Source organism: Geotrypetes seraphini, chromosome 8 (assembly GCF_902459505.1).
Source record: "Geotrypetes seraphini chromosome 8, aGeoSer1.1, whole genome shotgun sequence".
NCBI classification, from domain to species: domain Eukaryota; kingdom Metazoa; phylum Chordata; class Amphibia; order Gymnophiona; family Dermophiidae; genus Geotrypetes; species Geotrypetes seraphini.
In genome coordinates, this window is record NC_047091.1 from 156,947,647 (window position 1) to 156,963,219 (window position 15,573).

Here is a 15,573-nt window from a genome sequence, read left to right on the forward strand (position 1 = left end):
TTTAGTATAAGCCATCTCCTTTTCCTTTATGAAGAAAGTGCATTAGAGATTATTTCTTTGTTTTTATATGTAAATTAACGATTCCCCTTTTATCAAGATGTTCTGGAAATGCCTATAGGATTAGATTGGGCAGCTCAGCATTTAGCTTGCGCTGTTTGGCAGTGTGACTTGATTAAAAAGTGAGTAAGAACATAAGAATAGCCTTACTGGGTCAGGCCAATGGTCCATCAAGCCCAGTAGCCCATTTTCACAGTGGCCAATCCAGGTCCCTAGTACTGAGTCAAAACACAAAGAGTAGCAACATTCCAGCATCTCAAATAACAGCAAAATTCTGGAACCTCCAATGAGAGCAATATTCCAGAGCCGAGATTGTGATGTCATAATGTCTCATTCCACAATGCCTCAGAACCACCTCATAAGAGATGTCACAATGGCTTGATTGTCTTATATTTGGCTCATATAAGAACATAACAACCATACTGGGTCAGACCAATAGTCCATCTAGCACAGTATCCCATCTTCACGATGGCCAATCCAGGTCACTAGTACCTGGCCAAAACCCAACGAGTAGCAACATTCCATGCTACCGATCCAGGGCAATCAGAGCTTCCCCCAAGTCTTAATAACAGACTATGGACTTTTCCTCCAGGAATTTGTCCAAACCTTTCTTAAAACCAGCTATGTTAACCACATCCTCTTGCAACACGTTCCAGAGCTTAACTATTCTGAGTGAAAAATAATTTCCTCCCATTGGTTTTAAAAGTATTTCCCTGTAACTTCAAGTGTCCCCTAGTCTTTGTAATTTTTGACAGTGAAAAATCGATCCACTTGTACCTGTTCTACTCCACTCAGGATTTTGTAAAGATGTATTATGTATATAGCTTTATTTGTAATACATTTTATATATTTAAATTTGGTGATATACATATAGTTTTGTGTATTTGCTGCTGAAATTATTTTATGTAATTTATTTTAAATATATATTGGGATGTACATACAACCCCTGATGCAGTCTGAACAAAAGCACAGTAGATCAGTGATGAAAACAAACAATATTTATTAAAACACTACTATTAGCCCAAACAATCTGCAGAATCTGTAAGGGAAAAGTACCCTTCAGGGATTCAAGACAAGGTTGGAGAAGATCCTACTGGAACAGAACATACACAAGTAAAGGGCACTGGTCTTTAACCTAAGGGCTGCCGCGTGAGTGGACTGCTGGGCATGATGGACCACTGGTCTGACCCAGCAGTGGCAATTCTTATGTTCTTAAGATCCAGTCTTAACAAAAGTACTGCGTTCTGCTGTGCTTTTGTTCAGACTGGATTTTACAAATTCTGCAGATCGTTTGCCCGTTTGTTTTTTGGGGAACCAATTCCTGTCGCAGGCAATTTCTGCCGAAACACTGCTGTTTCGGCAGAAATTCCTGCCATTTATCACTGGATGATCGATTAATAAACAGAATTCGGTTCCACTTGTTCGTGATCACTGCCTCACTTTGCTGCACATCCTCTCTTTAACACCACTGTGACTACGTAACAGCGCTGAATGCATGAAGAGTGTGGATACAACACTGGCATTTTTGTCTCACCCTCCCCCCCCCCCAACCCTTTCCAGCCTTCCATGCCACCTTCACCCCCCTCTGCCATGGACGATCCAACCAGGAGAAAGGGACAAACTTTCTTCCTTTTATATATATTTTTTAAACCGAGTGAAACATTCCCATTTTCTTTCTGATTTACATATAGTTTGAGCGGTTCAAGGTTGGGGGGCGGGGCATTGCTGGGGAAGTGGGGGGGGAATGCAAATCAAAAGTTGGTCTGCGGCGCCACAACTTCTTGAGCTGGCCCTTGACAGAATGGTCTGAAATCAGTTGCGAACAAGGTCGTGCTAGATAAAGTCATGAAGAAATACAGTCCCACCTGCCATCTTATCCTACCAAGGTGCCATCTAGTCAGTAGCATGGTGAGAGTCAGTGGAGGTCGGGGCGGTGGTGCTGCTTCCTCATCAGTTAGGGCGCTGGTCTTTGACCAGAGGGCCGCCGCGTGAGTGGACTGACCCAGCAGCGGCAATTCTTATGTTCACCCTCTTCAAAACAACCCCCCCTCCGCTGCATGCGTGCCCCTTTCCCTTCCCCCATACCTTTTTAATTTTCCAGGCATGAACATGTTGCCCGCGTCATGTCGGCTATCCCTCCGACATCACTTCTTAGGCGCAGGATCCAGAAGCGATGCCAGAGAAGCAACGCCGATGCGGGCAACAAATTCGTAATGCTGCTCGCGCAGAAAAAAATTAAAGGAGGTATGAGGGAAGGGACGCACACATGTAACAGGGGAGGTGGGAAGGAGGCGGAGAGGACGGGTGCCTGCACCCTTTACAAAGCCCGCGCCTGAGGCAGATCGCCCCCCCCCCCACCCTCACTACGTCAGTGCATCCAGTCTAGCCAGTGTGCTTCTTACTCCAGTTTGATTGTGGCGCTTTGCGAGTCCAGATATTTCTGAATTCTGGCACTATTTTTGCCTTTACCTGGAAACTGTTCCATGCATCCACCACCCCTTCTATGAAGAATGTTACTCCTTAATCTCACTCCTCAGGGTTTCATGTTCAAAAGAGAAACTTTGATTGTACAACAGAACATTTCTGTCATCTCTGCCCCCCCCCCCCCCCAATTCTTCTCTTCTAAGGTATATATCAGTGGTCTCAAACTCAAACCCTTTGTGGGGGCCACATTTTGGATTTGTAGGTACTTTGAGAGCCTTAGAAAAATATAGTTAATGCCTTATTAAAGAAGTGACAATTTTGCATGAGGTAAAACTCTTTATAGTTTATAAATCTTTCCTTTTGGCTAAGTCGTAATAATAATATTGTCATTTAAAGCTAAAGAGAAGATCAAGAAACCGTTTTATTTTACTTTTGTGATTATGATAAACATACCGAGGGACTCAAAATAATACCCGACAGGCCGCATGAGACTACTGATATATATGGTATGGTAATGTGATAAGGCCTCATTCATTCAAAAGCCCTAATACCGTAGTTCATACATGTAAGCGCACCCAGACAGTTGGTTATCTAGGGAAAAATCATCATAGCTTCCAAAATGCTACTACTATTTTCCCTAGGGCCAATATGGAAACTGTTTGCAAAAACCTGTAGAGCAAGTTTGCCATTAACTGGTTCAGCTCTGCAAAAGGCTGATGAGACATACAAAGCAAGTTTGCCTAAAAATTAAAGCTAAAGTTAAAGCTGCAACGTCACCAGTGAGTAGCAAGTTACGTGGTTGGTTTGGCTGTGGAAAGAGCAAAGTTCTCTTGAATTCAGCTGCCTTCTGGTTACTTAACCATTCTGTCTATACGGTAGGGTGGTTCCATCTACTTAATATCCTAATACTCTACAGTTTAACTTATACATAACTATCTCAACATATATGAATGAAATTTACCTTATCATAATTCATCTTATATAACAGCAGCAAGTGATGGTACCCTCTTCTGGCAAGCGATTTCAGTTGCAAGCCTACACTGATTGTAACACTAAATGCCCTTGTGGCAAGTGGTATGTGGGCCAAACTAGAAGGAAAATTAAACTCAGAATTGCTCAGCACTTGATTAATCTAAGGCTTGGTAAGGTTGATATGCCATTGGTTAGCCACTGGGTTGAGGCGGGTCAAGTAAGTGATGTCAGGTTTATAGTGCCGATTCGTGTGAATTTGAATAGGGGAGGGAATGTGATCGACGTGTTATTACATAAAGAACAGCGGCTGATCCATCCATGGAAAACTGTTGAACCAGCAGGATTAAACAAGGAGGTGAAGTGGAATGTTATGAGAAGGAAAGTGACAGGTGTAGATAATTTAGGTAAATGGAGGTGAGTCTACATAAGGCAATGCATGGTGGGAAGGTGTAGTCTATCTTTAGATTGGAGGAGGAGAGAGTTGCTACGGAGGTTTTGAACCGCATAATGTAATGTAATTGTAATGTAATTTATTTCTTATATACCGCTAAACTCCGTTAGGATTCTAAGCGGTTTACAGAAAATAGACAATAGTGTGCATTAAAATTATAAGTAATATAGGTTTACAGAGAAATATACATTAAAGGATACAATAAAAATAAGATAAATAAATAAAGAATAGGTACTTAGAAATTCCCTTACTGTCCCAAAGGCTCACAATCTAACTGAAGTACCTGGAAAAATAACAATTAGTTGAGTAATAAAAGTAAGAAATAGAAATAGAAGAAAAAATAAGAAAATAAACATTCTAACAAGACTACATTGATCTAAGGACTTTGAAAGGTAAAAAAGAAGAGAGATAGGAATAGCTGCAGAAAGGAGGAACCGTTGAGCAATAGAATTTTGGAGAAATTTAAATGTTAAAAATAAAACAAAACAAGGGGCAAATCAATGAATGAAATTAACAATAAAACATAAACTGGAAAAAAAAGTGAAAATATAAATCAGAACAGTCGGATTAAAGTCCAGATTGAGATGACTTCACTGCTAGGCCGCCAAATTTCACCAGGTTTCATCCAATCCTTGCCAACACACCGGAAGCCCCAGATCCAGCGTCTCTCCTTTTCGAACTCGACCGAGATGTTCACATCCTCCTCCTGCATGCCAAACCTGATGAACTTGTCTCTTTTTGGACAGGTATTGTGCCATTTTAATCGTGCATGGCTCCTCGGCGACCATGCCATCCGGGCTAACCATGGCCTCCCCTTCGCGGTGGCGGCGGTGGCTGTGGGGGACGCTCCTCTCAATGGCCGAAGCCAGTGGTTGCAGTGCCTTCGCTAGGTTAACGCTGCCGCAGATCAGGAGTGTTCCCGGCCGCTACTGGGGGGCAGAGCTTGCTCACACGCCGAGCCCCGGAGGAAGAGAGGTGATCTGTTATAATGCTGTTATATGATAAAATGAATTATGATAAAAGTAAATTTCATTCATATATGTTGAGATAGTTATGTATAAAGTGTAGATTATTAGGATAATAAGTAGATGGAACCACACTAGTAAATTGAAATTTATTGCAGAGGTGAAGTAACTCTGAACACCTGAAGCAGTCGCGGCTCCTGAAGACGCTGATCCAGCGAAACACAGCCCTGTGTTGGGCCGACTGAGCAACACGATTGTAGAGTCCAATGGTGATATCAGACGACATAAATTATAATCATTGTGGTTGAGCAACATGAGACTGTGATAACAATTTGAAATACAGCAAGAGAACGAGGGATCATTTTAAAAACGGGACAATGTGGTTTTGAAAGGAACTGAAACAGATAAACATAGAAACATAGAAAGATGACGGCAGAAAAGGGCTGTAGCCCATCAAGTCTGCCCACTCTACTGACCCACCCAATTTAGTCTGTGTGCTAATGACCCAACTCCTTAACTAGACCTTCGTAGTGATAAGGCTTTGTTCCAGTCCAGGTTTTTTGGCCCAATGGGGTATTCCCATTGAGCTGTTTTATAAAGAAAGCAATAGTGTAGTGTGATTTGTTTAGAGAGTGTGGTTTGGTAATATGTTATTTAAATCAGTGCAATATAAATATATTTATGATGTGGTAATAAAAAATAAGTGCAACAGGCTTCTTAAAGTTAGCAGGTATTGTTGAGTTAGCTGAAACCATTTTAAGTGATTAAAAGCCCTGTTTGTACTAATGTATATTCATTAGGGATATCTTGAAAACCCAACTGACTGGGGGGTCCTCCAGGACAAGTTTAAGAACCATTGGCTTAGACCAGTGGTTCCCAACCCTGTCCTGGAGGACCACCAGGCCAACCGGGTTTTCAGGCTAGACATAATGAATATGCATGGAGCAGATTTGCATGCCTATCACTTCCATTATATGCAAATCTCTCTCATGCATATTCATTAGGGCTAGCCTGAAAACCCAATTGGCCTGGTGGTCCTCCAGGACAGGGTTGGGAACCACTGGCTTAGACAACCTCCAACGATAGGTGGTATATAAAAAATAATATTGTGTTTTTGGTAACACTGCAGGCCTACTCTAGTATCCTATTGAGTCACTTCTGGCTATCTTAAAACAATAGCACTGGCAAAGACTCACACTTCTTCATTTGTATTTATTTATTCAATTTTCTATACCTTTTCCCCAAGTGAGCTCAGAACAATTTACATGAATTAATTCAGATTCTTAAGCATTTTGCCCTGTCGCAGTGGGCTCACAATCTATCTAATGTACCTGGGGCAATTGGGGGGGGATTAAGCGACTTCCCGGGGTCACAAGTAGCAGTGTGGTTTTGAACCCACAACCTCAGGATACTGAGGCTGCAGCTTTAACCACTGTCACACTCTCCCCTATTTAAAAACAAACAAATGAACCAAAAAAAAAAAAAAAAAAAGAATCTCCCTCTTTCCACTTAGGACTCGCTTCCAGAAATGGCATCCAAATTTGGGCATCAATAAAAATGCGCCCTAAGCACTCTTCTATAAATGGTGCTCAGAGTTGGCCGCTGTTTGTAGAATAGCGTTTGGTGCCAGGATCAGCGCCCAAAGCCTGGCATAAATTCTCACACCTAAATTAGGAGCAGATTTCCCTTATTCAGGAAAACTGTGTACAAATTTCAGGAACACCCCTGATCTGCCCATGCACCTAACGCCTAAGAGGGCAATTTTTATGGACAAAGCGTGACTCGGGCGCTGCTAAGTGCGACGCTCCAAAAACTCAGGCGCCTGAAATATAGGCCTTTTAAAACCCTGGCCTTCCATTTCCGGAGCCTACGTTTTTACATAGACGCCGCTAGGTGCAATTCTGTAAACAGTGCCTAGGCATGATTGAGATGCGGCTGGCACCATTTTTCTATGCGCCGGCCAATTTAGGCACCATTTACAGAACTCAGGCCTCTATGCCTAACTAGGTTCGAGGCGACTTTACATAACATTTTGGATACAGCAATAAATACAAGGTATGTGATATCGGAGGAAATGGGTATAGACAACATTTAGAAGAGTGGAACATTAAGTAGACAATTAGAATTACGGTATGTTGTGACATTTTGGATTACAAGGCAGGAGTTCTAGACAAGTACAGTGGTACCTCGGAATCCGAACGCCCCAGAACTCGAATGACTTGGAATCCGAACCTTTTTTTTGTAGAAATTTTTGTCTTGGAATCCAAACTCTGCTTTGGAATTCAAGCGCCCTGCACATTGTATGTGTGTGTTTGTGCCCCAAAATCCGAACTCTGCTTTGGAATATTTATTAATATTTTACCTTAAAATCCAGTGTATTTCCTGTTAGTGTTTGAGTTTGTGGGACCCAGAAACGGATTAAACCAGTTTCTATTATTTTCAATGGGAAAAATTGTTTTGGAACTCAAACGGGGTTCTGGAACTGATTAAGTTCCGATTCCAAGGTTTCACTGTAGTTTGGAATGAATGAGTTATGTGTAGTTTAGGAGGGCGTTCTTGAAATGTTTGGAAAGGGAGAAATGCTATACAGGTTGCTGTGAGCAAACTTGTTAAGTATCTCTGGAGAATATGTTCTCAAAGGGAAAGGTTTTCAATAGTTGGTTTTTGGTTTTTTTTTGGGGGGGGGGTTATCAGAATGCAAGATAGTTGTGCTCTGTTTTGATGATTATTGGAAGATTGTTCCAGGTCTTGGTTACCGAGGTAGGTTAATAGTGAGTTAAATATGCACTTATATTTTACGGCTTTGGGAGATGAAGGATCAATTGCAAAGTTTTGAGTTTCCTGGATGATGTTAGCATTTCTGCGATACTTTTAAAAACTCAAAGATTTCGTTATAGGACAATGCATTTATGTGAACGAAATGAGCATGTTCGTAGTGGAGGATGTCGAAGAGTCAAGTATTGTTATTATTTTGTATGCTGTTTTGTAAACTGTCTTCTAGACTTTAGGCGGTATATAATTGGTTTTTTAAATAAATAAAATGTTGGCGGCTCATCATTCCGAATCCCTTATACTGAATCATGCATTGTACACGAACATAAGAACAAAAGCATTGCCATACTGGGACAGACCAAAGATCCATTAAGCCCAGTATCTTGTGTCCAACAATGGCCTATCCAGGACACAAGTACCTGGCAAGATTCTAAAAGAGTAAAACAAATTTTATGCTGCTTCTAGAAACATGATGGCAGATAAAGGTCAAATGGCCCATCCAGTCTGCTCATCCACAGCACCCATATCTCCTACTCTCCCTAAGAGATCCCATTTTCCCTTATACCGAGTTAACTAGATTATTGTAACATCGCCTACTTGGCACTCCCCCAGAAGTATATGCGGCAATTGCAACTAGTTCAAAATGCAGTGATTAGACTACTCTGCGGACTGAAAAAAAGTTTGATCACATGACAACTTCCTATCGACTTTTACACTGGCTGTCGATGGAGGCACGCGTGAAATTCATATTTGGTTGTTTCTACTTCAAGGTACTTTACGGCCTAGCCCCTAAATACATAACAGACCTTTTCTCTTTCACAACCAACAGACACAAACAAAGCTCACATCCAAACTTTGTCTCTCCACTGGTCAGAGGTTGTAAATTTAAGTCATCACCAACATCTTTTTGCACATCAAGCAGCACTATGGGGTAAAGACCTTGAACAACTGCTTGTGCCCGCTACCTATGGGGAATTCAGGAAACGCCTAAAAACACATCTGTTCCTGAAATACTTAGGAAACCAACCTATACAATCTCAGTCCTCAACAAATAATCATTAGAACTATCAATAACTAAGTCTGTACTTTGTTTATTCCATTTAATCTGTAACATTCCTAATCTGTAACATTTCTAATCATTGTAAACTGCATAGAACTTCACGGTCCTGCAGTATATAAACTGTTATTATTATTATAAGGAACATTACACATGATGATTTAAAGGAGATACGAGGGTTAACAAGTAACTAGTGCAGTCAGCTGTAATAACACGAGATTAAAACATTATCAACTTGAATATTAGCCTTATTGAATCAGTTGTAGTTTGTGTATGCCAGCATAGAACACCTGAAAACTTGGCTCTTTTCAAAAACCTAACACTTCCCGCTTTTTGGTTCCCTGTCCCTCTATCTTCCTAGCTCCTTTCCTATAACCCTTCATTGTAGTTCCTTTTCAACCTAACCCTGTAAACCGTGCCAAGCTCTACGCTTGTGGAGATGGCGCGGTATACAAACCTAAGGTTTAGTTTAGTTACAATAGTCTAGTTGGGATAGCATGAGCATCTGTCAGTAAGCAAACGTGGTGGTCATGGAAAAGGGATTTGATTAGTCTTAAGTTGTCTCATGCTATAGGTTATTTCCATAGATTGGATATTTGGGGTTTGTAAAATAGGATAAAGATGGCTAATTCCAAGGATTTTAGAGGTTTTGTCTATATTTAGAGAGGTTCCTATGGGTAGTGTAACTGTTGTAGGGACTGTTTGAGAGGTGCTATGAAACCACAGGACTGTTTTTTGTTGCGTTTAGTTTGAGTTTATTGCAGGGATCTCATTGCAGGGATCTCAAAGTCCCTCCTTGAGGGCCGCAATCCAGTCGGGTTTTCAGGATTTCCCCAATGAATATGGATGAGATCTACGTGCATGCACTGCTTTCAATGCATATTCATTGGGGAAATCCTGAAAACCCGACTGGATTGCGGCCCTCATGGAGGGACTTTGAGATCCCTGGTTTATTGAGTGTAGCACAGGTATGTATTTTGTCTGTGCCACTGGATATTTGTTGAGACACATTATGTGCGTTGTGCTCAATCATGATGAGTAGGAGGATGTCATCTGCGTAAGATAGTAGGATTTTCTTGTTGTTGCATAGAAATATGAAGGCAGATAAAGGCCAAATGGCCCATCCACATCATCCATTATCTCCTCGTCACCTTAAGAGATCCAATGTACCTGCCCCACACTTTCTTGAACTCAGACAGTCTGTCTCCACCACCTCTACCAGGAGACTATTCCATGCATCTACCACCCTTTCTGTAAAAAAGCATTTCCTTAGCTCCTAACTTCATCATATGCCCTCATTCGAGCTCCCTTTTAAATAAAAGACTTGCTTCATATGCATCTATGCCATGTAAGTATTTTAAACGTCTCTACCATATCTCCTCCCTGCTGCCTTTCCTCCAAAGTATACATATTGAGATCTTTAAGTCTGTCCCCATATGTCTTATAGAAACATGATGGCAGATAAAGGTCAAATGGCCCATCTAGTCTGCCTATCCGCAGTAACCTTTATAAGAGATCCCACATGCCTACCCACACCTTCATGAATCCAGACACAGTCTCTGTCTCCATCATTTATTCCAGGAGACTGTTCCACACATCTACCACTTTCTGTCAAAAAGTATTTCCTTAGATTACACCTGAGCCTATCACCTCTAACTTCATCCTATGCCCTTTCATTCCAGAGCTTCCTTTCAAATGAAAGAGACTCGACTTATGTGTATTTACACCACGTAGGTATTTAAATGTCTCTATCATATCTCTCCTCTCCTAAAGTATACATATTGAATCTTTAAATCTGTCCCCATACGCCTTATGATGAAGACACACACCATTTTAGTAGCCTTCCTCTGGACAGACTCCATCCTTTTTTATATCTTTTTGAAGGTGTGGTATCAAGAATTGTACACAATATTCTAAATGAGCTCTCACCAGTCATCAATACCTCCTTTTTCCTACTGGCTATACCTCTTCCTAAGCACCCTAGCATCCTTCTAACTTTCACCATCACGTTTTCAACCCGTTTGGCCACCTTAACATCGTCACATACAATCATACCCAAGTCCTGCTTTTCTGTCGTGCACATAAGTTCTTTACCTCCTAAACTGTACCGTTCCTTCAGGTTTTTGCAGCCCAAAAGCATGACCTTGCATTTCTTAGCATTAAAATTTAATTGCCAATTTCAGACCATTCTTCAAGCTTTGCTAGGTCCTTTCTCATGTTATTAACATAATCAGGGGTATCTGCTGTTTTGCAAATTTTGGTATTATCCGCAGAGAGGCAAATCTTACCAGAGAGCCCTTCAGAAATATCGCTTACAAAAATGTTAAAAGGAACAAGCCCAAGAACCAAACCTTGAGGCACACCACTGGTAACATCTCTTTCCTCAGAGCAATCTCCACTGACCACTATCCTCTGTCATCTTCCACTCAACCAGTTCTTGACCCAGTCAATTACTTTGTGGCCCATCCCGAGACACTCAGTTTATTTATTAGGCACCTGTGTGGAAAACTGTCAAAGGCTTTGCTAAAATTTAAATAAAACCACATGTAACACACTCCCTCTAAACAATTCTCTGGTCACCCAGTCAAGGAAATTGATCAGATTTGTCCGACAAGCCCTGCCTCTAGTGAACCCATGTTGCCTCGGGTTCTGTAATCCACTGGATTCCAGAAACATCACTATTCTCCATTTTAGAAGCGTTTCCAGCCACCAGTGACTCAGTGGAGGAGTAGACTTCGGGAGTTAGCCTAGTATGAGATTAGGTCTTATGCCAGGTCTCCACATCTGACTAAGCAGCACTATGTTATCCTGTGGGAGAGCTTGCGGGATTTGGTGTCCTCCCGAGTGGCTGGAGGGGGGGGGAGTGATTCCACACCTTCTTATCAGCCAGCTACTAGTTCCCAACTGGGTCTCTAGTCTCCTTGGTACCATGGGGTTGGGGGTGGTTCTGCTGTGTCTGAGTTCTGTTTTGGAGTAGATGAGGATGTATGTTTGGTGGCAAGTGATATGGGTGGTTGTTTTTGGGGACACTTATTTCAAAATGGTGGAAGGCCACTGGACTTGATGCTTTGATAATTGCACCTTCCTGTCCTTTGAGCTTCTACAGCCGAACAGAGACCTGCTCCTTTTTGTTCTATTGTACCTTCAGGATCCCAGTTGGGTTCGGTTGGTGGGATTGCTGATCTTGTTGCCTATTAAGATTGTTGGCGGTATATAAGTTATTATTATTATTATTATTTCTTGTATTTGGACTTTTTTGCATTTTTTTGTGCCGAGTTCGTATTTTGTCTGGTTGTGACTTTTTTCACTTTCAATAAAAATATATATATTTTTTTAAAGAAGCGTTTCCATTCATTTACTTACCACAGAAGTCACACTTCCTATAGTTCCCTACTTCTTTTTTACTTCCACTTTTCTTGAATTTAATGTGTCCCAATTAACTCATGAAATAGTTTTCTAGTATTGAGGAGAATAGTGACCCTTGAGGGACTCCACAGGATTTCCAGCTTCTGGAGAATGCTCCATCTTTCCAGTTGAAGTTTCTCCTATTCTGTAGGACGTCTTTGAACCAGTTTAGAGCTGCACCTCCTATGCCTATTTCATTTAGTTTGGCTAAGAGCAGGTGGTGGTTGACTGAATCAAAGGCAGCTGATATAGCAAACTGAAGTAAGACTGCTTGGTATTCCATTTTGGTGTTTGATTTTAGCGATTAAGGTTAACAGAAAAAATTATGTGCTATGTTGTGAGCGAAACTCGAATTGTGAAGAATGGAGACAGGATATTTTAATATAAATTGTGAGCTGTTTGCAGACGTAGGCTTCTAGGAGCTTTGTTAGTATGCCAGAATGGGCCCATAATTTCAAGGATTTGAGAGCTCTGCATTTTGAGCCTTGGCTATAGGAGACCTATGCGACTCATTTGAGGAAGTAGTTGGCTGTGCTGTAGTAGATTGTTTACGAGTTTGGTTAGCCAGGCTGTGATGCGATCTGGGGAATGTCCTATTCGAGTGGGGTCAAGAATGCTATACTGCAAGTGGATAATCTGGAGGTTTATGACTAGGCTTTTGAAAAGTTTGGGTGGCTGACTCATCCTGCTGTCCACAGAGAACCCCTGTTTCAGGTAAGTAACCTCATTTTCCTCAAGTCAGGAAGGACAATAGGAAAGAGGAGGGCAGAAAATTTCTATCTAATTTAGCCTGCCTTTGATCCTGGTTTGCTCACCCCTTCCCCAACACCCTTTGTCCGCTTTCCAGGGCTGAATAATCTCTTACACATATGTATCCTGCTCACGAAAAAGTACTGCAGCTGCAGGTGATGGGACTTCCAGCTTGAATGGTTTTACTTGGGATAAAGTGTATAAATGTATTACTATGACTTGTTACAAGATGTTAACCAGCAACAGATTTCATCAGATTTTTGAAAATTAATTGCAGAAAGAATAAGTTAAATCATTAATCATTCTCTAGCTGTCTTAAGACTTTTGCAACTGAGGTTTCATTGTTAATCTCATTTTTAAAACCTTAATTTTTAATGATCTCTTAGTCCCTACCTATCCAAAATACAGACATGCTCAGCTGAACTACGATGTGTTTGGTTCTCTGTGTCTGGGCTGCCAAAAAAAGTGACATAACAGACCTTGTTCAATCTGTTTCCTGACTCAGTAGTAGATCCTGTGCAACTTGCCTGCTGGCATCCCGACTCTCCCATTTTGCCACAAATGAAAGGCAGGGTTATCAGGAGCCTTGGGCAAGTTCTCAGCTTTGTGTCCTCATCAATTAATTTCAAGAGTCCCAGGCACCCCTGCATATTATCTAACGAGGTCAGTTTTCAAAAGCCATTTACCTAAGTAAATTTGGCTATTTGGAAATTCCCACGTGCCCTGTGCATGACACTACATACAGACTGATAGCTTATATGGCTCTACAAGCTGATAGTTTGTATGGCTCTTGGCTGTTGCCCTAGTGGTAACCATCTAGTTTTGCTTAATGGTGTTCTAGCCCCAGAGGAGTGGGGTGGCTGGGAGCAGTATTTGCACTTGTGCAGCCACACCACTCACACAGCCCTGCTCAGAATTTCAGTTCTCTTTTTCCTTTGACAGATTTAATTCACCTAAAAAAAGGAGCTTAATACTGATGGGTATAAACCAAGCCTAAGTGTGTTCAGTTTTTCTCTTCTAAGCAATAGCTACAGCTCAGAATGCAAATTCAAACCAAAGTTAATCAAAGATAGAACAAGGCAACCATCAGTCAATGTTAAATTCTCACAAGCAAATACAGACACACAAACCCAAACAAGCAATGGTCATTAGAGAAAATGACTATCACAGTTTACTGCCGTTATTTACTGGTCAGCATATCAAAGAAATACTACACAAAAATCACTATTGCACATGTTTTTGGGTCACCTATACCCTGACGTTGTCCTTTCAAGAAGAGGCATGACAGAATTACTGGTTTGACTCCTTCTCTATACAGTATTTGGACGCAGCTTTTTGTTACTGAGCTTTCTAAACCCAAACCCGAAGTTACTGTATTATTCCGGTGCAGACGGCGTTTCCTTCCCCGGAGGGCTTACCGATTTCCAGACTATTGCCGAGGCCAGAGATGCAAGATGCCGTTATTTCACTTACTAGAAACAATTATTTTTGCTGCCAGTGGGGCAAACCTTACATGACTTCTGTCCTGCGGGGAAAAAAGGGAAATGCTCCACGGATTACGTATTATTTAACAGATCTAAATACATTGTCACGCTCTAAATTTGACTCCGAGGGTATTTGATTACAAATGTCCATCCAGTTCGCCCTTTCACTCTACTACACTGTGTGTGCCACGAGCAGCTGTGCTAAGATTTGAAGACCCCCGTGCAGGGGGACAAAACAAACAGGCCTTCTCTCCCCCCCCCCCCCAAAAAAAAAAAAAAGTCAGTCAGTCCTTCTGTCTCTAGCGATCGGCGTGCAAACCAAGGGAGGACAGAATAACGGAATATAGGGGAAACCCATAGGTTACTATCTATTTGTGGCTCCCCCTATCTGATCACTTGGGCTCCCCCTCGCCATTTGGGGAGGGCGAGCCCCCCATCTCTCCTCCCTTCACCACGAAGCAGCAGCACAGAGAACAAAAACGAGCACCGCCAGCCCCTACCTGCAGCAGCTGAAACTCAGCCTCCAGTTCTTCCCACCCCGCCCGACATTGCTGCAGTGACATGATGGGACGGAGGGGCAGGGGGGGGGGACGCGGACTGCACGCTCGTGGTGCCCTTGCTCCCTTCCACTAAGCGACCTCGCGAGCACACCAACTTGCGGCCGCTCAGTCGGAGCCACGCGCATGGCTTACGTCGCCAGGCTCCGGCTAAACTGCAGCTATAAGAAGACAATAACAGGGGGCGGGAGTTGGAAGCCGGGACTGTTGCGCGCGCGCGCGCGCCGCGAGTTGGGGGTGGGGGGAGGGATCTGCTTTGTGTTTCTGTGGGTCGTTGCACAGCGTGCAGGAGGCCGAGCTGCGGGGGATGGCCCCGGATGAGGGGGGAGGAGCAATGCGTCAGCTGGGTCTTTAACTCCGCCTTATACGTAGCATATGAAGCCCATTAAGTGCGTCTGCAGTAATGCAGGGAAGTAAACTTCATCTGTGAGGTTTTAAAGCCATCCTAAAGGCTCATTTCTTCACCCAAGCCTTTTCGTCTGCTCACACAAATATGTAAATTACTCCTTGGCCACTGCTCCATCTCAGTTACCCTCCCCCCCTTTTTTTAATCACCGTCTGGTGTCTTCATCCTCCCCTCCCCCACCTACTGCGTTAGTCCCCCTTCTTATTAAGGTTAGGTTACCGCTCAGTCAGGAGAGGCCTTCCTAAAACGTCATCTCCTGCTGCCGCTGGAAGG

The 15,573-nt window shown here is 42.4% G+C and overlaps 1 protein-coding gene across 1 annotated transcript in view; it reads right to left on the minus strand.

Annotated features, from left to right (window-relative positions):
• TMEM120B (transmembrane protein 120B) overlaps positions 1 to 15,116 on the minus strand; it is a 77,683-nt gene extending 62,567 nt beyond the window's left edge. Inside the window, exon 1 of the mRNA XM_033957328.1 lies at positions 14,838 to 15,116. Coding sequence (XP_033813219.1) covers positions 14,838 to 14,900 — 63 coding nt within the window. The 5' untranslated portion in view covers positions 14,901 to 15,116. The remainder of the gene's footprint in view (positions 1 to 14,837) is intronic.
• Positions 15,117 to 15,573: the final 457 nt, after the last annotated feature.